Here is a 27,264-nt window from a genome sequence, read left to right on the forward strand (position 1 = left end):
GAAGGTATGACACTAAAACCATAGAAACATCAAAAGATAAAGCTAATGGTAAGACTAGGGATCAATATTTAGCACAGAGTTCAAAAATGCAAATAGAATAAATAAATTCCTGAAAAAAGTGATATTCTCAACCACATATGACAAAAATTATTATAATGTTATTGGTGTTGTACGGAAATATTTGCCATTGCTCTACATAGTACTCTAAAGTAAATTTTGAAAAATGGATGCAAATTTGTTCCAAAGAGGTCACGCACAGTGGGAAACATTATTTCTCCTAGTGAATTTAGAAATAACGAACATAGAAAGAAGGGGAATTCTTGGCTGTCCACAAAAGGCACATTTAAGTGTGGACAAAGGCAATGTGGCTTGTGTCCGTACATGATTAATAACAACAAATCGGTAATTAATAATGAGGGACAAATATACCATCTAGTGACATTTATGAACTGTGCAGTAATCATTGTGTTTATGTGATTCTCTGCATACAGTGTAATAAACAGTATGTTGGGTCCACAAGCCGCACTTTGAGAAAACCTTTGTCAGAACACATATACGATGTCCTAAATCCCACTACCCGTAGTTTGTCAGGAGCCTCCAGGCATTTTTTGCATGAACATGGAGGTAATATCAGCTGCTTACGTGTAAGTGCATTGCAATCTGTCCCTATATCTCATCGTGGTGGGGACAGGGTTAAATTACTACAGAAAAAAGAAGCACAGTGGATTTAGAAATTAAATACTAGATATCCAACATATTTAAATATGAGAAATGAATTAATGTATTTGTATTAATATTCCGGTTATTTTCACTTGCACTATTTTATACTAGCTGATTTCCTGCTATATTCATTATAATTGTCTGTTTCTAGGTTGATATTATGTGACTTGTATTTAGCGAGTTGTATTTATGGAGTTTGTAATTATTTTGTCAAACTTCCATTTTTTTTTTTTATTTTTAAATAGAAACAGTCAGTTCATTTAGGGTTAAAACTGAGTTTTCTGAGATTCTGGACTCATGTGTAATTGAGCTTCTGAACAGGTGATGTCGGTGGGCGGCTACTTTCTCCATATGCCTCAAAAGTTTTTCCATTTCAACATTGTATTATGCTATGAGTAAGGATCTACGTATCCGAAACGCGTAAGCCTCTGTACGCTTTTATTTGCACCATGGTCTCATGGTTTTATTATTTTCAAAATAAAGGCTATTTTTTAAGTCAATTTCACGAGTTGCTGGATAACTACCCTTTCATCACTGCCTAATGTCTCGGGGATCCCCAGATGGGGGATCTTTACAATCCGAGCACCGTGTCCCATGAGAAAGTGGACCGAGCAGGCTGACCCAGGTGAGCTGAAATATTTTTTCTACATTACTGGTGGTTCAATAAAGTATTGCCACACTGTTTTTCCCTCACCCTGTGTGGTCTAAGTCCTAGTAACATATTCACACAGTCTGGTAAACTAAGGGAATCTTGTCACTGTCTCTGATAATGAGGCACTATTATAGTTGGCAGTATGAGGTGACACAGTGACTTTCATAATGTACCTGACAACAGGGGGACTGGATCAAAAAATGTTCACCTCAGTCTTAATTTGGAGTTTATTAAAGATGTTCAAGAACTTTTTTAGGTCTGCAATAATCATGGCATGTTGTTGTTCGGTGGGTCACATTGAAAAACAGTATGCATTTGCAATATGTTGTGGGGGAAATTACTTACCTTTCGTTTTAGAGCTTCTTTATGGTCATATGGAAAAATGCAGTCACTAGGTTTAGTAAGGACACAGAAATGGGTTTGGAATGGCGGCTGTGGAGGTGCCTTATCCAGGGGGAATTTATGGTGAACTAGAGCAGCCAACGCAACAATCTGAAATGAAGGGTTTGCGAAGTTAAAAGAAAAATATATATATACCGGTGATACAAGTAGTACACAGTGCTATAGCTCCCCAATATGCTAAAAGGAGTACTTTAAGTGAATCGGTCGTGAGGATTTTATACTTCGAACGGCATGTATGCACAGGCATTTTCATTCCAATTAATTCCATACATAGATTGTAGAAATCAGTTTTGCTGTTTCTGAGAAATCCATCTTTGCAATTATATGCAATTGAGCTGCAAGTCCTTCAGGTGGGACAATGCACTTACAGCTCTCCAGCCCACCACCTGTCTGACAGCTCAAAGGAGGCAGATCACTGAAACAAATAATGAATATACAAATGCACAATACAGAGAACTGTATCCTTCTATTTACACCAAGGCCTGCAATGATGACAAGGGGGCATCCTCTATGTCTAACGGAATTCCATGATCACAGACAGCGATTCTTCACTGTAAGAGCAGGGAGATTACGGAACGCTCTGCCACATGATGATGTAATATTGATTCACTAAAAATGTTTAAGGGGGGCCTGGATGCAACATTTCATGAAAAATATAGTATTACAGGTAATGGGTACTAGATTCTGTGATGGGGCGTTGATCCAGGGAACTAGTTTGATTGTCATATGTGGAGTCGGGCAATTCACATCGGCTTCATGGGGTTTTTGCCTTCCTATGGGTCTACATATTTGTGCATAGACATGTGTCTGCTTATAACCTTCAAACTATGAATCTATGTAATCTAATATGTTAACTTTAATAACCATGCAGGTTCTCTAGGATAATCAAGAACATACATGTCAAAATCTGGCCCACAGGGTGGTTTTATTTGGCCCGCGACACCAGAACCACCGCCTCTATGTGGTATGTAGGACTGTGTGGGTCCCATCATACTGTATGTGGAGGACTGTGTGGGTCCCATCATACTGTATGTGGAGGACTGTGTGGGTCCCAGCATACTGTATGTGGAGGACTGTGTGGGTCCCAGCATACTGTATGTGGAGGACTGTGTGGGTCCCAGCATACTGTATGTGGAGGACTGTGTGGGTCCCAGCATACTGTATGTGGAGGACTGTGTGGGTCCCAGCATACTGTATGTGGAGGACTGTGTGGGTCCCAGCATACTGTATGTGGAGGACTGTGTGGGTCCCAGCATACTGTATGTGGAGGACTGTGTGGGTCCCCGCATACTGTATGTGGAGGACTGTGTGGGTCCCCCATCATACTGTATATGGAGGACTATGTGGGTCCCATCATACTGTATATGGAGGACTATGTGGGTCCCATCATACTGTATAAAGGACTATGTGGGTCCCATCATACTGTATGGAGGACTATGTGGGTCCCATCATACTGTATGGAGGACTATGTGGGTCCCATCATACTGTATGGGGGACTATGTGGGTCCCATCATACTGTATGGAGGACTATGTGGGTCCCATCATGTTATATGGAGGATTTTGAAGGGCCCATTATACTGTATACTGGCTGGCCCACGACTTTGTTTTTCATTTTGGCGCTCTGAGTGTTTGAGTTTGATATACCTGATCTAGAAGATGAACATCTGTGATTTCTGATTATCTTAAGAGTTTTCTAGGTTTTTTTTTTTTTTTAACCGGGCACAAAGCCTCTTGTAGTCTCCAAAGGCCGTGTATTTGTGAAACTAGCATAGAAATTCATACAAATGTAACACCCGTGACCATTACAGATTACCAAAATGAGCAACTACAAAATCATTGAAAATGCCGTACCTCATTCTGATGAGTCTTTGAGTTCTGAACGGTCTTCATGCTGAGAGACAAGACAACAATTGGAGGTGGGGGCATGTGTTTCCCAACATTCACCAGATCAGGCTTGGCCACCAATGCTTCCACTTTGCACCAGCTAATAGGTTGGCTGTTCAGCTCTAATAGGAGACATACAAATACTGATAAACATCATGCACCAGTGTTGTCCAGTGAAGATGGATATCATTTAAATTATAATCTTCACTTGTCAATTTCTTAGTCCTGTAATCTACAACCAGTGAAAAATGAGCGATATGTGAATTGCACCCACCCCCATCCCTCCGCAGCGTGGCAGTCATAGAAGCCCTAAGTGTATACAGGTTTCTCTATATCAATAACAAAAAGAAAGAGGGTACATCACAGCACCCGTAAGAGCTCTTATCGCTTTCTATAATAATTGGACGTATAGCATGTTGCGGTCTCACAGAATGTGTGACTCTTTATGGGATATTATTATTTAAAAAAAATAAAATAAAAATATTCATGGCTGATCAATAAAATATGCTAAAACATCCAATATCTGCGGGGTGCCATCTATTAGATATTTGTTGTGCAACAAAAGCCAAGTGGAAACATGGTGGTAAGGAGGGGGAAAGCTATGGAAAGTCAGCTCCCACCCTTCTTAGCGGTGTACAAAGGACACATCATAAATGAGAATTGGAGTACAACAGACACACCATAAATGACAATTGTTGCTTCAACACCCCTTAAAGGGAATCTGTCAGCAGATGTTTGCTTTGTAATCTGGGAGCAGCATTATGAAGTGGCAGAAACCCTGATTTCAGCGATGTGTCACTTACTGGGCTGCTTGTTGCAGTTTCTATAAAATTAGGGTTTTATGAGCCAGAGATCATCAGTAGAGGGCTAGTGTTCTCCTGCCTTCTAGACCTCCTGCTCTGTGTAACCCATCCACAGCAGATTGCCAGCTTGTTGTGTACATTGTACAGTGGGTACAGAAAGTATTCAGACCCCTTTAAATTTTTCACTCTTTGTTTCCTTGCAGCCATTTGGTAAATTCTAAAAAGTTCATTTTTTTTCTCATTAAAATACACTCTGCACCCCATCTTGACTGAAAAAAAAAAAAACAGAAATGTAGAAATTTTTGCAAATGTATTAAAAAAGAAAAACTGAAATATTACATGGTCATAAGTATTCAGACCCTTTGCTCAGACACTCATATTTAAGCCACATGCTGTCCATTTCCTTGTGATCCTCCTTGAGATGGTTCTACTCCTTCATTGGAGTCCAGCAGTGTTTAATTAAACTGATAGGACTTGATTTGGAAAGGCACACAGCTGTCTATATAAGACCTCACAGCTCACAGTGCATGTCAGACTAAATGAGAATCATGAGCTCAAAGGAACTGCCCAAAGAGCTCAGAGACAGAACTGTTGCAAGGCACAGATCTGGCCAAGGTTACAAAAGAATTTATGCTGTACTCAAGGTTCCTAAGAGCACAGTGGCCTCCATAATCCTTAACTCCTTTACAGCCTGGGACGTATTAGTAAGCACCAGGCTGTAACACCCAGTTCAGTGAGGGCTCCGGCGCTGATTATTACAGCTGACATGTGCCCGCAACAGCCGTGGGTGGAATAGCGATTCACCCGCAGCTGATAACATGCTAAATGTCGCTGTCAATCTCTGACAGCGGGATTTAACAGCGCCGCGCCGGAAGCGCGTCACTTACCTCGCCCATCGGTGACTCCGTCACGTGATCGGGGTCACCGATGGGTGGTCATGACAACCCTGGGTCTGCAGCAGACTCCAGTGGTCATGAGCTGATCGCTATGAGCGCCACCTAGTGGTCGGCGCTCATAGCACAAGAGCATTTCTGCTGCATACAGGGGATCTACTGGTCCCCTGTATGTAGCAGAGGCAATCAGACAAGTGCTGCTGCTAGTCTCCTATGGAGACTATAGAAGCAAGCAAAAAGTGAAAAAAAAATAGTTTTAAAAAAATATAAAAGTTTACATTCCCCCCCTTTTGCCCCATTAAAAATAAAATAATAATAAAAATAAAAAAAATCACATACACATTTGGTATTGCCGCATTCAGAATCGCCCGATCTATCAATGTAAAAAAAAGAATGAATCCGATCGGTAAACGGCGTAACGAGAAAAACTTCTAAACGCCAGAATTACATTTTTTGGTCGCCGCAAAATTGCAATAAAATGCAATAACGGGCGATCAAAACAATGAATCTACCCCAAAATGGTATCAATAAAAACTTCAGCTCGGCGCGCAAAAAATAAGCCCTCACCCGGCCCCAAAAAATGGAGACGCTACGGGTCTTAGAAAATGGCGCTTTTTTTTTTTTTTTTTTTTTTTTAAAAGCAAACTTTGGTATTTTTTTTCACCACTTAACCACTTCGCACCAGAGCCTGTTTTCGCCTTCATGCCCGGGCAAATTTTTTCAATTCTGACCACTGTCATTTTATGAAGTAATTACTCTGGAACGCTTCAACGTATTCCCCTGATTCTGAGAATGTTTTTTCATGACATATTGTACTTCATGATAGTGGTAAAATTTCTTCGATATCACTTGCGTTTATTTGTGAAAAAATAGGAAACTTGGCGAAAATTTTGAAAATGTAGCAATTTTCAAACTTTGAATTTTCATGCCCTTAAATCAGAGAGATATGTCACACAAAATAGATAACAAATAACATTTCCCCCATGTCTACTTTACATCAGCACAATTTTGGAACCAAATTTTTTTTTTGTTAGGAAGCTATAAGGGTTAAAAGTTGACCAGCCATGTCTCATTTTTCCAACAAAATTTACAAAAACATTTTTCTAGGGACCACATCATATTTGAAGTCACTTTGAGGGGTCTTTATGACAGAAAATACCCAAAAGTGACACCATTCTAAAAACTGCACCCCTCAAGGTGCTCAAAACCACATTCAAGAACTTTATTAACCCTTCAGGTGCTTCACATGAATTTTTGGAATGTGGAAGAAAAAAATGAACATTTAACTTTTTTCACAAAAATGTTACTTTAGACCCAATTTTTTTTTATTTTCACAGGGGTAACAGGAAAAAATGGACCCCAAATTTTTTTGTGCAATTTCTCTTGAGCGTGCTGATACCCCATATGTGAGGGAAAACCACTGTTTGGGCGCACTGCAGGGTTCGGAAGGGAAGGAGCGCCATTAGACTTTTTGAATGTAAAATTTGTCTGAATAATTAGCAGACGCCATGTTGCGTTTGGAGAGCTCCTGATGTGCCTAAACAGTGGAAACCCCCCACAAGTGACACCATTTTGGAAACTAGACCCCTCAGGGAACTTCTCTAGATGTGTGGTGAGCACCTTGAACCCCAAGGTGCTTCATAGAAGTTTATAATATTGAGCTGTAAAAATAAAATTTTCACATTTTTCCCACAAAACCGTTTTTCATCCCTTAATTTTGCATTATCATAAGGGTAACAGGAGAAATTGCACCATGAAATTTGTTGTACAATTTCTCCTGAGTACGCCGATACCCCATATGTGGGGGGAAAACCACTGCTTTGGTGTACGGCAGGGTTCGGAAGAGAAAGAAGCGCTATGTTGGCTGGGATAGGCAGCAGACACCATGTTACATTTGAAGAGTCGCTGACATGCCGAAACAGCAGAAACCCCCACAAGTGACCCCATTTTGTAAACTACACCTCTCAAGGAATTCATCTAGGGAAGTAGTGAGTATTTTTTAATTTTTAAATTTATACCATTGGGCAGTGAAAAAAACATAATTATATTTTTACCACAAAAAAATGTTTTACCCTCAGATTTTACATTTTCACACAGGGCAATGGGTAAAAATTGTGCCGAAATGTGTCACACAATTTCTTCTAAAAGTGGCAATACCCCATATGTGGCTGTATCGTACCGCTCAGCCATACGGCGAGATCTGGGGGGGGCGGAGTGCTATTTGACAATTGGAGAACAAATTATTGTAATATAGGCATTTGGATTTGGGAGCACAACATTTTCTGAATTTCTTTTGGGGGGCAAGGGCCATTTCGCTTTTCCAGAGCCTTTCAGCTACCAGTAACTTGGAAGTCCCTTATATTTTTAACAGATGACGGACCTGAGTGGGGACTAGCTTTTTTTGAGGACTGAGTTGAAGCTTTTATTGGGAACATTTTACGTAACATTTATCCGGCGCTCTAGGCTGAGCACTTACATCGGGGTTTCCATCTAAATTTCCAAGTGATGTAATTCAGATGAAACCCCTGCCGGATCCATTTACTGTAATGAGGCAGCAGAGTTACTCTGGACTCCGTCTGGCCTCTGTTTAGCGGTGTCCTTTTTTTCAGAAGTGCGCAAAACTGTGGCCAACCGCACTTTTATGCACGCCTAAAAAAACTGACACCGTGGGATCACAGGCCAGACGGCGTCCACAGTGGCCTATATCTGCCTCATTACAGAGAATCTCCCGTCATGGGTTCCGGTTGAATCACGTATTTCAGAGATTTACACGGAAACTATGGTGTAAGTGCTCAGCGCAGAGCGCAGGATAAATGTGAGCAGAGCCTTACTGCGATCTTTGGGAGACATAATAAACAAATCAGTAGCAGGTGAAGAATTTGTTTTGTCGGGGTAAAAGAGAATATATATTTTTGTAACTTTTATACTCTTGTAACTTTTATACGCTTTTTTGCTAATGTACTAACCACCATTTTGTGTCTTATAACAATAAGCTTTCCTTGCTACGTATTACTCAAATCGAAACTTAAACTAAGACAGTTCCAGTGTTGCCAAGACTTATTTCAGAGAAACGAAACAAGATTATAAGCTGACGGCTGCAATATCTGCCCAGAGACTGAGATAAGGAGATGTGGACCAATCAGGAGTGGCCAGACACTGGACTTTCATGGCTTACCCGCCCCGGACAACCCCTTTCCTCTCCCCATTATGTAGTGTATTTAGGTTTGTGTATGTAGGAATAAACACAGAACATTGCTGAGAACGTTGTCTGTAGTAGTCTTTTGAGCGTGCTCTGAGTTTGAACCAGCTTGTTGTCTGACTCATTCTTTGAATGGTTGACCCATGCTCATAGCCTTAATTTGGAGTGACTGGAGGACGAGTGGAATGTCATCACGACCCCCACAAATGGCGCTCAACGTGCGGCGTGGCTAGCGGTACGCCGCCCTCCCGGACCCATATCGCTGATTTCCCTGGTGGTGACCGCGGTGGCTGAATTTGAGGCCTGATCAACCTCCATCGAACACGGTAAGTTGAGATGTATTTTATATGTCTCACTTGCCTGTGTGTCAGCCGCAGCGGTTTCTGTGGGGCTGTCAGGTTGGATCTGGGTGGGTGATCGGTCGAGTGGTGAGACCTCAGGCGTCCCGCACCACGTCCTGAACCAGCAAGTGTTAAAACGAGTGACGCCGCATGCCTGCGCGTGCTCGTGTGAACACCATCTCCTCCTCCTCCGGTCACTGAACTCTCTTTAGATAGCTGCCTCCCGTAACTGATAGTCGAGGTTTCAAAGCATTCCTCAATTGTAGTGTAAGGGAGAAAGAATCTGTGACGAATTGAGGTGTACTCTTCGTCTTATACAGAGAAACCTCATAAGGAGGTGTTGTGCTGTCAGAATCTGTGACGAATTGAGGTGTACTCAGTCTTATACAGAGAAACCTCATAAGGAGGTGTTGTGCTGTCAGAATCTGTGACGAATTGAGGTGTACTCTTCGTATTATACAGAGAAACCTCATAAGGAGGTGTTGTGCTGTCAGAATCTGTGACGAATTGAGGTGTACTCTTCGTCTTATACAGAGAAACCTCATAAGGAGGGGTTCTGCTGTCAGGATCTGTGACGAATTGAGGTGTACTCTTTGTCTTATACAGAGAAACCTCATAAGGAGGGGTTCTGCTGTCAGTCAGGGTGCCGTGGTGAGTCGTACTGTAAAGTCGCCATTCAAGGTTAGGAAAAAGGGATAGATGAGGGGTCTCTCTGTCTTATCAGTGTATTGAGGAGTACTCTACACTGACGGGTGGCGACCTGTAGACTGCACCAGTGATCTGAGTCGCGACAGATCATTGCATTCTATAAGAAAATGTTGCGTATATTCAAATTTGAAAGATCTCGTAAGTTGCGGAATGCTGCTGTGGGAGTTAAGCCAATTAGTGGAGTTACGGGAAGGCAAGAAGGCAAGAAGAATGTTAGGAATTTGTATAACATGATAAGCTTATCCAGTACAGGCAGGCTTTAGTTTTCAGTGTAGAAAGAATATGTTACACAGAAATTGGGAAAGCTGGGTGAGGACTTCTGCACCAGGCTCAAGCACATCTTAGAGTAGCGAGTGATTTGAAGTCTGAAGGCTGGAAAGAAGTAGATGGTGTGGGGGGGACAGAGAATGCCGAGCCTTTGTTCGGATACATGAAAGCTGCAGACTGTGATTTGTTATGTGCCCCCAAAATGGCCGTTGCACCTTTGATGCCTGTCACTACACCGAGCCCTCAGCCACCGCCCTATAATGGTGCCAACAACAAATCACCGGAGGGGTGGACGTGTCGGGGGTGTGGAGAGCAAAACCCACCCTGGGCGGAGTTCTGCTGTGTCTCTGGGGCGGGCCGCCCATGGCACGATGCCCAGCCTGCCTCCAAGAACACTCCCACTCCACCTCCTCCCTCCAAAGGCCATCTTACTACACCTTTTCCTGCCTCCAAGAACAATCCCACTTCCACTCTAACTCCTCCCTCCCACGGCCATCTTGCTACACCTCTTACTTGTTGTGGGAGGCCCGGAAAGCCCCAATCCGGCCTATATCCACTACTAGATCCGTCCGGTGCATATTACCAGCCACCAGCACAGGTGGAAAAGCCCGCAGTCCCAGAGCACCCATCTGAAACTAATGTGACACCCTCTGCTCCAGTCCACGATGCTGAGACGCTTCCCCTGTTTCCTATGGGAGTCACCCACAACCCTGGGGATATCCTCCTCAACTCCCCAGAATTTCAGGCCAGACTGCTCTCCCTCCGCCAACATACTGTTACTCAAGACGATACGGAGCCAGATGAGGGATGGGCTCAAGATACTCCAGCCCCCCCTTCCTTTACCCCATACGTCTCCTATGGCATCCTCCACCCCACATCCATTACCCGTACTCCGGCCCTTGCTCCAAGCAACTGCTGAAAGAACCCCACCCCCCAGCCCCTCAGAAGTCTGGGACCCCTGCCGCTCCCGGAATCTAGTAGACCCATCAGGACGCCCTGTCACTCTGTCAATAGGCTATGGTGACATCCTTACACATCGGGTGGGGGCCATAGTCAACCCTGCAAACACCTGTATGAGCCATGTTGGAGGATTGGCTCGCAAAATTTCCCTTACTGCTGGTTCTACTCTGGCTGCAGAATGCCAGGCTCACTTAGCCGAAAACGGAGAGCTTTCAAAAGGCCATGGATTCCACAAAAGCAGGATCCCTTAGTACGTATGAATCCGGCCTTGAATACATGAAACAGTTAAAAGCCTGGGCTCAGAATCGCTTGTCAGATCAAGCTGGGTCTGTACAAGATGTTCAACAAGACCCTGATGAATCTGTGGAAAGATATGCTGCAAGACTCAGCATGCATTTTGAGGATCTCGGATACAGTCCTCACGTCAAGACGCAGGCCGCCCTGTTGGTTCAGGCCCTAGTAGATGGCCTACTAGACGCTCTCAGAGATGAAGTCCTGAGAGTACGGCCCGAGATTCGTTCTTCTTCTTTCAACGACGCGGTGGACATCGTTAAAGCTTTCCAAAAATCAATGCTAAAAATGAAAAAGGATACTAAGCCAAAGAAGAAAACCGCTCCTGCCATGGTATATCAAGCTCAAGAAAGCTACCCACCCCTTGGCAACCAACATGGAATCAAGTGGGTAATGGTTAAAGGCACAGGTGATGATACTCCTCCCACATATAGAAGACAAGACAGAAGAGATGACAAGGGACCATCCAGAAATAGAAGACAATCTCGTGATTCTGAAGGACGAATGTTGTGTTGGGAGTGTGGTAGCCTTGACCACATCCTCAGAGACTGTCCAACCCGCAGACAGTACCATGACCGGTCGTTCCGTGACGGTCCACACAACCATGGACCTTCCCGTGAACCATCTCATCCACGCCAATGACGGCTCGGTCAACCAGTGTCCACTTTCCCGGCTACGCATCTCACGGCCGCCTGTGGGACTGTCACTTTACAGGTGGACCATCAACCACTGGAGTTCCTGGTGGACACTGGGGCGGCCACATCTGTCATTTCCTCTGCACAGTTCCCTCCTTCTGTATCCCTATCACCGGATACCCTCACCTGTGTTGGGGTGGAAGGCCAACATATTTCCTCTCCACTCACAGTCCCTGTGTCTGCAGGACCGTTCACCGGACTACTTACAAGATTCTTGGTCTCTGAAACTTGCCCTGTCAAACTGTTGGGAGCCGATCTCTTAGAGCGGATGAAGGTAACAACTACCTTCGGAAACCATGGTATGGAGCTTCTTTTGCGGGACCATCATTCCGAACAAGGGACTGAAGACCGCTGTGTTCTTAAAGCCATCCCTCTCATGATGATGACCATACAACCTCCCACTCTTCTTGATACCTCACAGTTCCCTCACTCTCTGTGGTCCAGTAGGCCAGAGGACGTCGGCCTCCTGCAGGTTCCCCCGGTCCGAGTACACCTCAAGCCTGGACACAGGTACCCACGGTTGCCACAATACCCCCTCAAGGCTGCACAAGAACAAAGCTTGGGTACCCAAATCGCTTCCCTCCTGGAATCAGGAGTCCTTGTCAGATGTGTATCTCCATGCAATACACCCCTCTTTCCTGTAAAAAAGAAAACCGTTCCGGGAGAGTCTCCAAGATACCAGTTGGTTCAGGATCTCAGAGCCGTCAATGCAGCTACCATTTTAGAAACTCCAGTGGTACCTAAACCAAACACCCTCTTGTCTCAGCTGCCTCCAACGGCCACTTTGTTTACGGTGTTAGATCTGGCCAACGCCTTCTTCAGTATACCCTTACATGAAGATTCGTGGTTTCTTTCTGCCTTCACCTTTCAAGGAGCACAGCTTACATGGACCAGGACTCCGCAAAGAGCCCAGAACTCTCCTAACCAATTCACTCATTCTATGAAGTCTATTCTGGAGCCATGGGTTCAAGAGAACCCTCAGGTCACCCTTCTACAGTATGTGGATGATCTTTTACTCTGTGGCACTGAAGAAAATTTGCCAGAGATGTCAGCATCCCTTCTCTGGTTTCTTCACTCAGCTAACTGTAAAGTCTCGAAAGGCAAAGTCCAATGGTGTCTGCCCAAGGTCATTTTCCTCGGACATTGTATATCACAAGGTGCTAGACATCTGACTGAAGAAAGAAAACAAGCCATCATGGATATCACCTTCCCAACCACCTATTCCGCTATGCAGACTTTCCTTGGCCTCATCACTTACTGCAGGCAATGGATCCCTGATGCCTCAAAGCTCATGCAACCTCTGTACGACTGTCTCAAGGATGAAGGCTCAGTTTGGCTTCATGCTGAAGATCCACGTGTTTCTCATCAACACAGACTATGTTTTGACCGCCTTAAACAGGCTGTTGTCTCTGCCCCGGCCTTGGGCTTACCAGACTATACTCAGCCATTTCACCTTTTTGTCTCGGAATCGGAAGGTCATGCCTCTGGAGTTCTAGCACAACGCTATGATCTTAAGTATCGGCCTTTGGGCTACTACTCAGCCCGCCTGGACCCTGTCGCCCGAACTGCCCCCACGTGCCTTAAGGCGGTCCACGCTGCTCACATCCTCCTTGACAAGTCAGCTGATATCATCCTTGGACATGATCTAGTTATACAGGCCGGCCATGATCTCTCAGCTGTTCTGCAACAAACATCTCCGAAACATCTAACCAACCAAAGACACCTGCGGCTGCAGTGTTCCCTATTGTTGCCCTCCAATATAACATTTACCAGATGTCTGACTATCAATCCTGCCACTTTGCTTCCACCTTCTAGGGGGGAAGGTGAAGAGGGTGAAGGTCCATTGGTGGAACCTCATGATTGTATAAAAATTTTGCAGGAAGAGACTTCTGCTCCAGAGAATATGGTGGCACATCCGCTCGCAGACTCTGCCTTGCACCTATGGACTGATGGATCCCGTCTCGCAGACCCTCAAGGGAAGTTCCACACGGGATATGCTGTCACAACGGACCTAACAGTCCTCAAGGCTGAAGCTCTACCACCATACATGTCTGCACAAGAAGCTGAACTTGTAGCTCTCACAGAAGCTGGAACAACGGCGAACATATATACCGATTCTAGGTATGGACATGGAATTTGCAATGATTCTGGACTCTGGTGGAAGTCTAGAGGATTCATCACAGCTGCAGGTACACCAGTGAAACATGTCTCATGGATTAAGGCCCTAATGAAGGCCCTGGAACTACCCATTCAGGTTGCTGTTATCAAGGTCAAGGTTCATGGAAGACTAGAATCCAGAGAAGCCAGGGGCAACCACCTAGCTGACCAAGCAGCCAAGACTGCAGCAGTGGAGAATGTGTCATCAAAGTGGCAGGAAAAGGAAGAAGAGATGGGGGAGACCCTGCAAACCGTAGCTGTGGCGCTCACTAGAGCAAGAGCCAAAGAACAGCCGGCGGAAGACCATACAAGTCCAGCGGAGACACGAGTGGAATCCAGGGGGGTCAAGATGCCTGAAGAAAAATTGTGTGAGGAACAAAGGAAGACCCCCCACTGAAGAAGTCAAGCAACGGAAAGCGGCAGGAGCTGTGCTGGCAGGTCGCAAAGATTCAAAGGTCAACTCGACTCTTTACCAAGTGGATGGGAAGCCTTGCTTGCCTAGACGCATGTACTCAGCTGTGGCAGCATGGGCTCACGGGCCTACACACAGAGGAAAGAATCAAGCCTTGGCATGTATCAAGAAACTGTACTTTGCACCCGGAATCTCTTCCACTGTGACTGCGTACTCAAAATCCTGCTCCGTCTGCGCTACCTGCAACCCAACGTGTACGGCACGGGTCCCTCTTCAACACCTGGCTAAACCAGACTACCCTTGGCAGAGAATACAAGTCGACCATATCCAAATGCCTAAAGCAGGAAAATACGAGTACGTTTTGGTAGCCGTGGATATGTTCTCAGCCTGGCCCGAGGCCTACCCGGTTGTCAACATGACTGCTAAAGTCACAGCCAAGAAACTGATCACCGAAATTGCCTGCAGATTTGGAGTTCCCCAAGTCATAGAATCGGATCAAGGACCAGCTTTCACAGCAAATATCTACAAAGAACTCTGGAACATGTTGGGAACAGATTTGGGCCTCCACACTCCATACCATCCTGCCAGTTCACGCAAAGTGGAGAGAATGAATTCCACACTCAAGACCCAGCTCTTGAAAATGACCTAAGATCATCCCCTCCCCTGGCCCGACCTACTCCCCATAGTATTGTATCATATCACACACACTCCTCAGGCCAAACATGGGCTGACTCCCTATAAAAATTTTGTTTGGGACCCCCACCCAAGATAGGAGAGATTAGGCCCCAAGAGTTGTCTGAAACACATGATAGAGTGGTAAAATTTGTGATTGCCTTGTCTAGAGAATTGACTAACACCCGCTCTCCAGTATCTGCTTCTCTCCCAGAATCTACAGGTGATGCAGTACATGATTTCATCCCAGGCGATCTAGTGTATGTGAAGAAGTTTGTCCGGAAAGACTGCCTCCAGCCGCAGTTCGAGGGACCGTACACTGTGCTTCTCACCACCCCGACGGCTCTGAAGCTTGAGGGCAAGAGCACCTGTATTCACGCCTCCCACTGCAAGAGAGACAGAACGAGTCTATAAAAGATGACTACCTTCTTCTATATCCTTTCCATATGCTTACTGTCTGTCCCAGGGTGGACAGCTACCACACAGGGGTAGATACCTCCTTTTTCTCAGGTTGGTTGGGAGGGCTCAAGGGATTCCTCCAACAAGTTTGTCTAGTAATGGGAGGTCTACTGGTATTGGGCCTGGTGGTCCTGTGCTGCATAGTCCCCTTATACAGGAAAGCTATAACCAATGCTGTCCCAACCTCCGGGACCTTTCTGAATCAAGAGAAGATATGGAGAAATACACTCCTTTGAACAAGCCTGACCAGCCCCCCCATGACAAAGTTCAATTGAGAGATTTAGTTTAGGGTCAGTTGGGAGAACTCCATGTGTCACCCAGGGTAGGGCTCAATTGTTCGGGGGCGTCCCATAAGGGGGCAGCTTCTAAGATGATTGGGTGAAGAAATCCACCTTCCCTCTCCCCACACATGGACAGTCTCAAAAGCCCCGAAGCAAGGGAAAGCTTAGTGTTTAGGGGGGAATGTCGGGGTAAAAGAGAATATATATTTTTGTAACTTTTATACTTTTGTAACTTTTATACGCTTTTTTGCTAATGTACTAACCACCATTTTGTGTCTTATAACAATAAGCTTTCCTTGCTACGTATTACTCAAATCGAAACTTAAACTAAGACAGTTCCAGTGTTGCCAAGACTTATTTCAGAGAAACGAAACAAGATTATAAGCTGACGGCTGCAATATCTGCCCAGAGACTGAGATAAGGAGATGTGGACCAATCAGGAGTGGCCAGACACTGGACTTTCATGGCTTACCCCGCCCCGGACAACCCCTTTCCCCTCCCCATTATGTAGTGTATTTAGGTTTGTGTATGTAGGAATAAACACAGAACATTGCTGAGAACGTTGTCTGTAGTAGTCTTTTGAGCGTGCTCTGAGTTTGAACCAGCTTGTTGTCTGACTCATTCTTTGAATGGTTGACCCATGCTGATAGCCTTAATTTGGAGTGACTGGAGGACGAGTGGAATGTCATCACGACCCCCACAGTTTTATTTATTTTTTACGCCGTTCCTCGTGTGGTATAACTAATTAGATTACTTTATTCTTCTGGTCGGTGAGATTACAGAGATACCAGATTTATATTGGGTTTTTATGACTGACAGCTGTCACACACTAAAATACGCTTTTTTTTTTGCAAAATCTAGTTTTTGCATCACCATATTTTGAGACCTATAATTTTTCCAGATTTTGGCCGACAGAGTCATGTGATGGCTTGTTTTTTGCGGGACGAGTTGACATTTTTATTGGTACCATTTCTGGGTACGTGACATTTTTTGATCGCTTTCTATTCCGTTTTTTGGGAGGTAAAATTAACAAAAACAAACAATTCAGGAATTGTTATTTGAGGTTTTTTTTTATGCCGTTCAGCGTGTGGTAAAAGTGATCAGGCAGCGTTATTCTTCGGTCAGTACGTTTACAGCGATACTACACTTACTGTATTTTTTTTTATGTTTTGGCGCTTTTACACAATAAAACAATTTTATAGAAAAAAATATTTTTTTTGCATTGCTTTATTCTGAGCGCTATAACTTTTTTATTTTTCGGCTGATGGAGCTGTATGGCGGCTTTTTTTTTGCGGAACAAGATGACGTTTTCAGCGGTACCATTTTTATTTCTATTTTGTTTTTTGATCGCATTTTTTTCCACTTTTTGTTTGGCGATATGATGAAAAAGCATATTTTTTTGCTCCGTTTTTTATTTATTTTATTACGGTGTGCAGAGAAGGAGTTAGTGTGACAGTTTTATAGCTCGGGTTGTTTCGGACGCGGCGATACCAAATATGTGTACTTTTTTTGGTTTTGTAAAAATATACGGATTTATTGGTTTAATATTTTATTTATTTAACTTTTATTTATTTTGTGATATTTTTTTTTAACAGTTTAAAAACTTTTTTTTTTTTTAATTTTTACTTAGTCCCTGTATGGGACATTAATTTTTATTTTTCTGATCACTGATCTCATGTAATGTAATAGACATGTATTACATTACATGAGATCTTCGCTGACTGTTTCACAGTCAGTCTCCTGCCTGGCTTCAGCTGCAGGCGGAGCCAGGCAGGACACCATATATGGCAGATCTAGAGGTGGTCATGTGACCTCCAGCTGCCATAGCAACCCCAGGTCCTGGAAGCTATCAGGGGTCGTCGGAGAGGTAAGTAAGACGACCCCCTCTCCTCCTTCTATCTTCTATATGCCGCGATCACTATAGATCGCGGCATATACAACATAGCAAAGGGTTAACATCACTGGGACCTGATCCAATCAGGTCCCGATGATGTCCCCTGTCAAAGCTAACGCTCTGCACCGGAATCGCAGCGCTTGCAGGACCCTGGGGGTCCTGAGCGCTGCGAGACCACACACAGTTTTTAAACGTCGGCGCTGCACAGAGCCCAGCAAGCGCCGACGTTTATCTACAGTGGGCGGTCGGGAACCGGTTAAATAAAAAAAGAACCTATACATGTTTGGTGTCCAAGAACTCATAATGACCTGGAGAATAATAATGGCAGGTCAGTTTTAGTATTCAGTGAACGTGGTAAAAAAAATAAAAAAAAAACATCTGTGGTATTGCACTTTTTTTGCAATTTCACCACACTTGGAATTTTTTTCCCATTTTCCCGTACATGGTATGGTAAAACCAGTAATGTCGTTCAAAAGTACAACTCGTCCCGCAAAAAATAAGCCCTCACACGGCCATATTGACCAAAAAATAAAATCGCTAAGGCTCTGGGAACAAGGGGAGCAAAAAACGAAAATGCAAAAGTGGAAAATCCCAGGGTTGAGAAAGGGTTAAATAGAAGAAGTTTGGGACCACTAGAAGTCTTCCTAGACCTGGCCGTCCAGCCAAATTGAGCAATTGTGGGAGAAGAGCCTTGGTGAGAGAGGTAAAGAAGAACCCCAAGATCACTGTGGCTGAGCTCCAGAGATGTAGTAGAGAGATGGGAGAAAGTTCCCCAAAGTCAACTATCACTGCAGCCCTCCACCAGTCGGGCCTTTATGGCAGAGTGACCCGACTGAAGCATCTCCTCAGTGCAAGACATATGAAAGCCCGCATAGAGTTTGCTTAAAAACACATGAAGGACTCCCAGCCTATGAGAAATAAGATTCTCTGGTCTGATGAGATGAAGTTAGAACTTTTTGGTGATAATTCTAAGCAGCATGTGTGGAGAAACTCAGGCACCGCTCATTACCTGCACAATACAATCCCAACAGTGAAACATGTTGGTGGCAGCATCATGCTAGGGGGGTGTTTTTCAGCTGCAGGGACAGGACGACTGGTTTTAATTGAAGGAAACATGAATGCAGCCAAGTACAGCGATATCCTGGATGAAAACCTCTTCCAGAGTGCTCTGGACCTCAGACTTGGCCGAAGGTTCACCTTCCAACAAGACAATGACCCAAAGCACACAGCTAAAATAACAAAGGAGTGGCTTCAAAACAACTCTGTGACCATTCTTGACTGGCCAAGCCAGAGCCCTGACCTAAACCCAATTGAGCATCTCTAGAGAGACCTGAAAATGTCAGTCCACCAACATTCACCATCCAACCTGACGGAACTGGAGAGGACCTGCAAGGAAGAATGACAGAGGATCCCCAAATTCAGGTGTGAAAAACTTGTTGCATCATTCCCAAGAAGACTCATGGCTGTACTAGCTCAAAAGGGTGCTTCTACTCAATACTGAGCAAAGAGTCTGAATACTTATGACCATGTGATATTTCAGTTTTTCTTTTTTAATAAATTTGCAAAAATTTCTACATTTCTGCTTTTTTTCAGTCAAGATGGGGTGCAGAGTGTACTTTAATGAGAAAAAAAATGAACTTTAGAATTTACCAAATGGCTGCAATGAAACAGTGAAAAATTTAAAGGGATCTGAATACTTTCCGTATCCACTGTACATGGATAGAAATATCCATCAGTGGCGAAGGTGAGGGATTATAAAGAGCTCAGAATTCAGAGAACTGGTAGATCAGCAGCAGAGAAAATAGTGATTTCATCATAAATGGCTGTCTCTGTCCATACAATATGCTGCTCTCAGATTACATACAAAAAACCCAGACACAGATTCCCTCTGAAGATTGGATTGACAAAATAATCTAGAGTTATGCAGTTGTGCATTACGGTGGCTTAACACAGCATTTTTCACCAAGCTATTTTTATTTTGTACATTATAAGACATTAAATTGCCAATTACAGTAATATTTATATAATGGCTGTGGGAAAGGAAACGGGGGGGGGGGGGGGTGAAATAAAGGAAATAGGGGAAACACTAATAAAACCTAACAGAACAAACAAATCAGAAAGCAAAAAAGTCAACGTGTTAGCCCCTTAAGGATCAAGTCATTTTGTCGATTAACGACTGGACCTCCTTTTTTAAATCTGACCAGTGTCACTTTATGAGGTAATAACTGTGGAATGCTTCAACATATCCCACTGATTCTGAGCCTGCTTTTTCATGACGTATTGTACTTCATGATGGTGGTAAAATTTGTTCGATATGACTTGCGTTTATTTGTGAAAATATAGGAAATTTGGAGAAAATTTAGAACATTTCAATTTTCAAACTTAATTCGTATGCTTTTAAACAGAGTTATGTCACACAATAATTAATAAACAACATTTCCCACATGTCTACTTTACATCAACAATTTTTGAAACAATTTTTTTTTGTTAGGAAGTTAAAGTGTTAAAAGTTGATCAGCAATTTCTAAATTTTTCCAACAAAATTTACAAAACCATCATGTTTCAGGGACCACATCACATTAGAAGTGACTGAGGGGTCTATATGACAGAAAAACCCCAAAAGTGACACCATTCTAAAAACTGCACCCCTCAAAACCAATTTAAGAAGCTTAGTAATTCTTCAGGTGCTTCACATGAATTAATGCAATGTGGAAGGAAAAAATGAACATTTTGCTTTTTTCACAAAAATGTTACTTTAGTCCCAATTTTTTTATTTTCACAAGGGTAACAGTAGAAAATAAACCTCAATTTGTTGTGCAGTGCAACTGCTCCTGAGTACGCAGATAACCCACATGTGAGGGAAAACTACTGTTTGGGCACACAGCATGGCTCGGAACTGAAGGTGCAGTTTTACTTATTGAACGCAAAAATGGCTGGAATCGAGAACGGAAGCAATGTCGCGTTTGGAGATCCCCTGATGTGCCCAAACAGTGGAAACCCCCCACAAGTGACCCCATTTTGGAAACTAGACCCCTCAAGGAATGTGTATAGCTGTGTAGCAAGCACCTTGAACCCCCAGGTGCTTCACAGAAGTTTATAACGTAGAACCATGAAAATAAAAATTCACATCTTTCCCACAAAAATGTTTTTAGCCCCACAAGGGTAAAATGAGAAAATGCACTAGACAATATTTTGTGCAATTTCTCCTGAGGGAGCGCCAATACCCCATATGTGGTTGAAAACTACTTTTGAGGCACAGTGCAAAGCTCAGGAAAGAAGGAGCGCCATATTGTAGTGCACATTTTACCGCTATAGCTTGTGGATGCCATGATCCACTGGGAGAGACAGAACAGCAGAACCCCCTTAAGCGACCCCATTTTACAAACTACACCATTCAATGAATTAATCTAGGGGTGCAGTGATCATACTGATACCATAGGTGTGTCACAACATTCTATACCAATGGGCAGTGAAAAAATAATAATTACATTTTTACCACAAAAATTGTGTTTTAGCCCCAGATTTTACATTTTCACACTGGGAAATGGATAAAAAATGGTACCAAAATTTGACAATATCCCATATGTGGCTGTACAGTACTGCTTAGCCACACAGCGAGATTCTGGAGGGACGAAGCACTATTTGCCTCCTGGAGCACAGATTTTCTAGAATAGTTTGCGGACTCCATATACAGAGCCCTTAAGTGCTAGAAGAGCAGAATCCACCCTGAAGTGACCCCATTTTGGAAATTATACCCCTGCCAAACATGTGGACGCTAAATGTGGTTTAGGCACACTATGGGGCTCAGAAAGCAGGGGGGGCATTTGTATTTGGGAGTGCAGAATTCGCTACATTACTTTAAGGGAATGGTGGGGAGGGGCATAATTCTTTTGCAGAGACTGTGTACTACCAGTAATGTGGAAGCCCCTATATTTCCACTAACAGATGACAGATCTGAGTGGGGACTTATGTGAGCCGAGCCTTACTGCGATCTTTGGGAGGCAGAAAGAACAAATCAACAGCAGGTGAAGAATTTGTTCCGTTTATTTTTTATGCCATTCCTCGTGCGGTATAAGACTATGATTAGACTACTTTATTCTTGAGGTTGATGAGATTACGATACCAGATTTAGAATTTTTTTTAATGTTTGGCTGCTGTCACATACTAAAAGACGCTTTTTTTGCATCGCCATATTTTGAGAGCTATAATTTTTCCATATTTCGGCCGACAGTTATGTGAGGGTTTTTTTTTGCGGGACGAGTTGACGTTTTTATTGGTACAATTTTTGGGCACAACATTTTTTGATCGTTTTCTATTCCAATTTTTGGGAGGCAGAATGAACAAAAATCAATTGAGGAATTGTTTTTTTGCTTTTATTTTTGATGCCGTTTCGCGTGTGGTAAAATTGATAAGGCAACTTTATTCTTCGGGTCAGTACGATTACAGCAATACCTCATTTAATTTTTTTATGTTTTGCCGCTTTTACACAAACTTTTATAGAAACAAGAATTAAATTTGCATCGCTATATTCTGAGAGCTATAACTTTAATTTTTTCGCTGATGGAGCTGTATGGCAGCTTGTTTTTTGCAGGACAAGATGATGTCAGCGACACCATTTTTACTTACATTCATCTTTTTCGTCGCGTTTTATTCCGCTTTTTTTCCAAGGGTATGATGAAAAAGCATAGTTTTGCCACCTTTTTTTTTTTTTTTTTATTATGTGTATTCATTAGTGTAATTTTTTTTATAATTGTTTTGTAATTTAAAAAATATCTTTTTTCAATTTTTGTTTACTTTTTTACATAGTTCCTCTACGGGACTTTCACTTTTTTCACATTGACCGTATGTATAATGCATTGCAATGCACCTGCATTGAAATACATTATACCTGAACAGAAGCTTCTTTGACTATGATTTGACGGCCCCGGGTAACCATGGCAACGATCGGGTCCCCACGATGATGTCGAAAGGGGTGCGGATCTGAAGGCAGAGGGAGCCCCCTCCCTTTCCCTGCCTCCTAAATGTTGCGATTGCAGCACTGAAGGGGTTAAACAGCAAGAGGCGGTGCTGGCTGGCAGTGATTGCTGATGTGACTGCTCTAGAAGTGGTCCAGATTTTCGTGGGACACAGTGGATTATTTCATCACGGATGACAGGTAAGAGATATGGTTGTTTTTTTTATTTATTTTTTTACAGGTGACAATGGCTTCAGCGGATTAGGCGTTAGGTGAGTATACTGTGTTTATTTTTAAATCATGTGAACTTTTATTTCAAATAAAGGATTTTTTTTCAGGCTGTATGTTTATTTAACCCCTTTATCCCCGAAGGTGGTTTGTGACCAGGCCAATTTTTACAGTTCTGACCACTGTCCCTTTATGAGGTAACAACTCTGGAATGCTTCAACGGATCCCCCCACCCAGGTCATCTGGCGTAGCACCCCATCACTCTCCTTCTTGGTCAAATAGCCCTTACACAGCCAGGAGGTGTGTTTGGGGTCATTGTCCTGTTGAAAAATAAATGATGGTCCAAATAAGCGGAAACCGGATGGAATAGCATGCCGCTACAAGATGCTGTGGTAGCCATGCTGGTTCAGTATGCCTTCAATTTTGAATGAATCCCCAACAGTGTCACCAGCAAAGCACCCCCACACCATCACACCTCCTCCTCCATGCTTCACGGTGGGAACCAGGCATGTAGAGTCCATCCGTTCACCTTTTCTGCGTCACACAAAGACACGGTGGTTGGAACCAAAAATCTCAAATTTGAACTCATCAGACCAAAGCACAGATTTCCACTGGTCTAATGTCCATTCCTTGTGTTCTTTAGCCCAAACAAGTCTCTTCTGCTTGTTGCCTGTCCTTAGCAGTGGTTTCCTAGCAGCTATTTTACCATGAAGGCCTGCTGCACAAAGTCTCCTCTTAACAGTTGTTGTAGAGATGTCTCTGCTGCTAGAACTCTGTGTGGCATTGACCCGGTCTCTAATCTGAGCTGCTGTTAACCTGCGATTTCTGAGGCTGGTGACTCGGATAAACTTATCCTCAGAAGCAGAGGTGACTCTTGGTCTTCCTTTCCTGGGGCAGTCCTCATGTGAGCCAGTTTCTTTGTAGCGCTTGATGTTTTTTTCTACTGCACTTGGGGACACTTTCAAAGTTTGCCCAATTTTTCGCACTGACTGACCTTGATTTCTTAAAGTAATGATGGCCACTCGTTTTTCTTTACTTAGAATTTGTATTATGGCAAGAAAAAAAACAGCTAACAGTCTATTCAGTAGGACTATCAGCTGTGTATCCACCAGACTTCTGCACATCACAACTGATGGTCCCAACCCCATTTATAAGGCAAGAAATCCCACTTATTAAACCTGACAGGGCACACCTGTGAAGTGAAAACCATTTCCGGTGACTACCTCTTGAAGCTCATCAAGAGAATGCCAAGAGTGTGCAAAGCAGTCATCAAAGCAAAAGGTGGCTACTTTGAAGAACCTAGAATATAAGACATATTTTCAGTTGTTTCACACTTTTTTGTTAAGTATATAATTCCACATGTGTTAATTCATGGTTTTGATGCCTTCAGTGTGAATGTACTATTTTCATAGTCATGAAAATACAGAAAAATCTTTAAATGAGAAGGTGTGTCTAAACTTTTGGTCTGTACTGTATATACACATACATATACAGTATTTTTTTATTTTCACTTTGACACTTTCTTTTACTTTTATACTTTGTCCCACTTTGGGACTTTCATTTTTTTGCAGGCTCATCACTTGCAAAGCATAAGGATGCAGCAGCATCCCCTATGCTATGCAGGCTGTCAACCCTGCAAACACACGTTACTTTGTTCGGGCACTGAGCATGATCAAAGTAACTTCCTGATGCCTGGTGACCCGGATGCTGTGTGCGGGGTCTCGATTCAAGGTAAAAGGGTGGACTCACCTCTCCTTGCTCCCAGAATGCTGCGATCGACTTTGATCGCAGCATTTCGGGTGTTAATGTGTTGGGAGCGGTGCAGAACAGCTCCTGGCACATAGTACCGGTTATCAGGTGTGAGAATCAGCTGACACCCGGTGGCGATCACCCCACACAGCTTCTGTGCGGGCTCAATCACATAGTACATATCGGGTCCATAAGGCCCAGTGCTCAGGGACAAACTTTACTATGGGGTTAGTAATGGGGGCGTCTTATAGAGGCCTCTCCATTACTAACCTGGGCTTCATGTCAGCTGCCAATACAAGGCTGACATGAACCCGGACCCTATTACCCCACTCGCCACCGCACCAGGGCAAGTGGGAAGAGCGGAGGCTAAGGGCCAGATTTGGTGCATCTTATGGATGCGCCATTTCTGGGGCTACTGAGGGCTGATATTATCAGCCCCGGAGGGGGCTAATATCCATAGCTCTTCCCTGGCTATTAATATCAACTCACAGCTGTCTGCTTAGCCTTTGCTGGTTAGATTTTAGAATTGCATGTCAATTTTTTTCTGGGGACCCCCTGTAATCTAGCCAGTAAATGTTAAAGCACGCAAACAGCTGTGAGCTGTTATTAATATCCATGGAACATTTTTGGCTAATAGCCCCTTCCCCCTGGCTAGTAATATCAGCCCCCAGTGGTTGGCTTTCCCTCTGCTGGTTATGAAAATGACACAGAGCCCACGCCATTTTTTTTTATTTAATTATACATTTTATTTATAAAGAAATCCCATGCCCACTGTGCTTGTTTTTGACGCTGCGTAAACTCACCTGCAGCATGTCAATTTCTGTAGCGTAGACACTAGATTCAGACCAATTGAATTGTCATTATTTATTTTACTCACTTATATAGCGCCATTAATTCCACAGCGCTTTACAGACATTATCGGTCCTGTCCCCATTGGGGCTCACAATCTAAATTCCCTAGCTGTATGTATTTGGAGTGTGGGAGGAAACCGGAGAACCCGGAGGAAACCCACGCAAACACGGGGAGAATATACAAACTCCTTGCAGATGTTGTCCTTGGTGGGATATGGACCCAGGACCCCAGTGCTGCAAGGCTGCAGTGCTAACCACTGAGCCACCGTGCTGTCCATGCGGTGGATCCGCATATACTGACAAAACAAAGTATGGCATTAGGACACAGCGTTGCTGGTTGCTGATCGTGGGGATGTAGCCTAAAGGCTAGCCAAACAGCTGTGAGCTGTTATTAATAGCCACTGAACATGTTGTCCTAATGGCCCCCTTCCTGGGCTTTTTAAAAATAGCAGTCCTCGGCTGCTCCAGAAATGACACTTCATATTTGAATGGAATTAGGGGCAATGGGATTAGGTGTCCTTGACACCAAGCCCTGGGTTTAGTGATGAAGAGGTGTCAGACACCCTCATTACTAAACCTGTAAAGAGTTAAATAAACACATACACCAAGAATAAAACACTTTCAAGAAGGTGTCTGTGGTATTTCAAATAATCATTTAAATTAACCAATATACTTACCCCAGGTCCGACGGTAATCCGAGGGTTAAAGCGATGTCCCAAGTTTCTTTTTTCAAATATATTTATTTAGCTCAAAAAAGCATTCATTGCGGTACAGAAAAGCATTAAAAAATGCACCAAAAACGTGGCAAAAACATGTTTTTGCTTCTAAGAGATGCCGAAACCTTGCAGAAATTTCTGCAACCAAATACTCAATGTGCGCACATAGCCTTATAATTAAAGCTTACAGGGGTTTTCCCACAAACAAAGTACATTTTAAATTAATATATCTTGGAATAAACAAAAGTTCCACAAATGGATGTGTTAAAAAAATGTTCCTGTACTGAGATAATCTTATAAATGTGCCCCTGCTGTGTACTGTGTAATGGCTGTATCTGACCGTGCAGGAACATGGTCTGATCTTACCACATCTCCTGGGCAGGGGAGAAAGCAATACAGACATAACAGCACAGGATCACAGCTGATTCTTTTTGCGAGACAAAACATTTCTCTGCCTGTTTTTAAGCAATGTATACCTCAAAGAAATAATCATTTGCAATCCCATGCTGTAATGTCTGTATACTCTTTTGCTTCCTCCCCTGTCCAGGAGATGTGGTATGATCAGACCATGCCCCTGTACGGTCAGACACAACCATTACACAGTACACAGCAGGGCCACATTTATAAGATTATCTCAGCACAGGAACATTTTTTTAAACACATTCAAATGGCTGAACTTATAATCATTCAAAAATCTATTGATTAAAATTAACTTTGTTCATGGGAAAACCCCTTTAATTCGCAGGATAACTTCTTACAATGTTCTTAGTGATCAGCACCTAGTAAGACCAATATCACAAAACTACCTATCACGATCCCAGTATGGACAGTGATTTCTGGCCCTAACTCAAGTCTTCTGACCTGAACTCAATAGCAATATAAGCATATACGGAGCTGTTGAGTTCGGGTCAGGAGACCTACAGCCAGGCTGTGCATGACCGTCAGTAATCAGACTGTGATACAGAAAATAAATAAGACTGTATTAACAAGTTATTTAGTTATCGCAGGTGCCGCTGTATGTATTGCAGGTCCCCTTATGGTCCAGTCTTTTCCACAGGACAGTGTTTCCTGTGTTG

The 27,264-nt window shown here is 43.4% G+C and overlaps 1 protein-coding gene across 1 annotated transcript in view; it reads right to left on the bottom strand.

The window, feature by feature from the left end:
* POLA1 (DNA polymerase alpha 1, catalytic subunit) overlaps positions 1–27,264 on the bottom strand; it is a 408,365-nt gene that overhangs the window by 332,118 nt on the left and 48,983 nt on the right. The window contains exons 15-16 of the mRNA XM_073667407.1: positions 3,626–3,780; positions 1,718–1,864 (exon numbers count right to left, since the gene is read on the bottom strand). Coding sequence (XP_073523508.1) covers positions 1,718–1,864; positions 3,626–3,780 — 302 coding nt within the window. The remainder of the gene's footprint in view (positions 1–1,717; positions 1,865–3,625; positions 3,781–27,264) is intronic.

The sequence above is a fragment of the Phyllobates terribilis genome, unplaced genomic scaffold (assembly GCF_046119375.1).
Source record: "Phyllobates terribilis strain yellow unplaced genomic scaffold, ASM4611937v1 Scaffold_2__4_contigs__length_985480577, whole genome shotgun sequence".
Lineage (NCBI taxonomy): Eukaryota > Metazoa > Chordata > Amphibia > Anura > Dendrobatidae > Phyllobates > Phyllobates terribilis.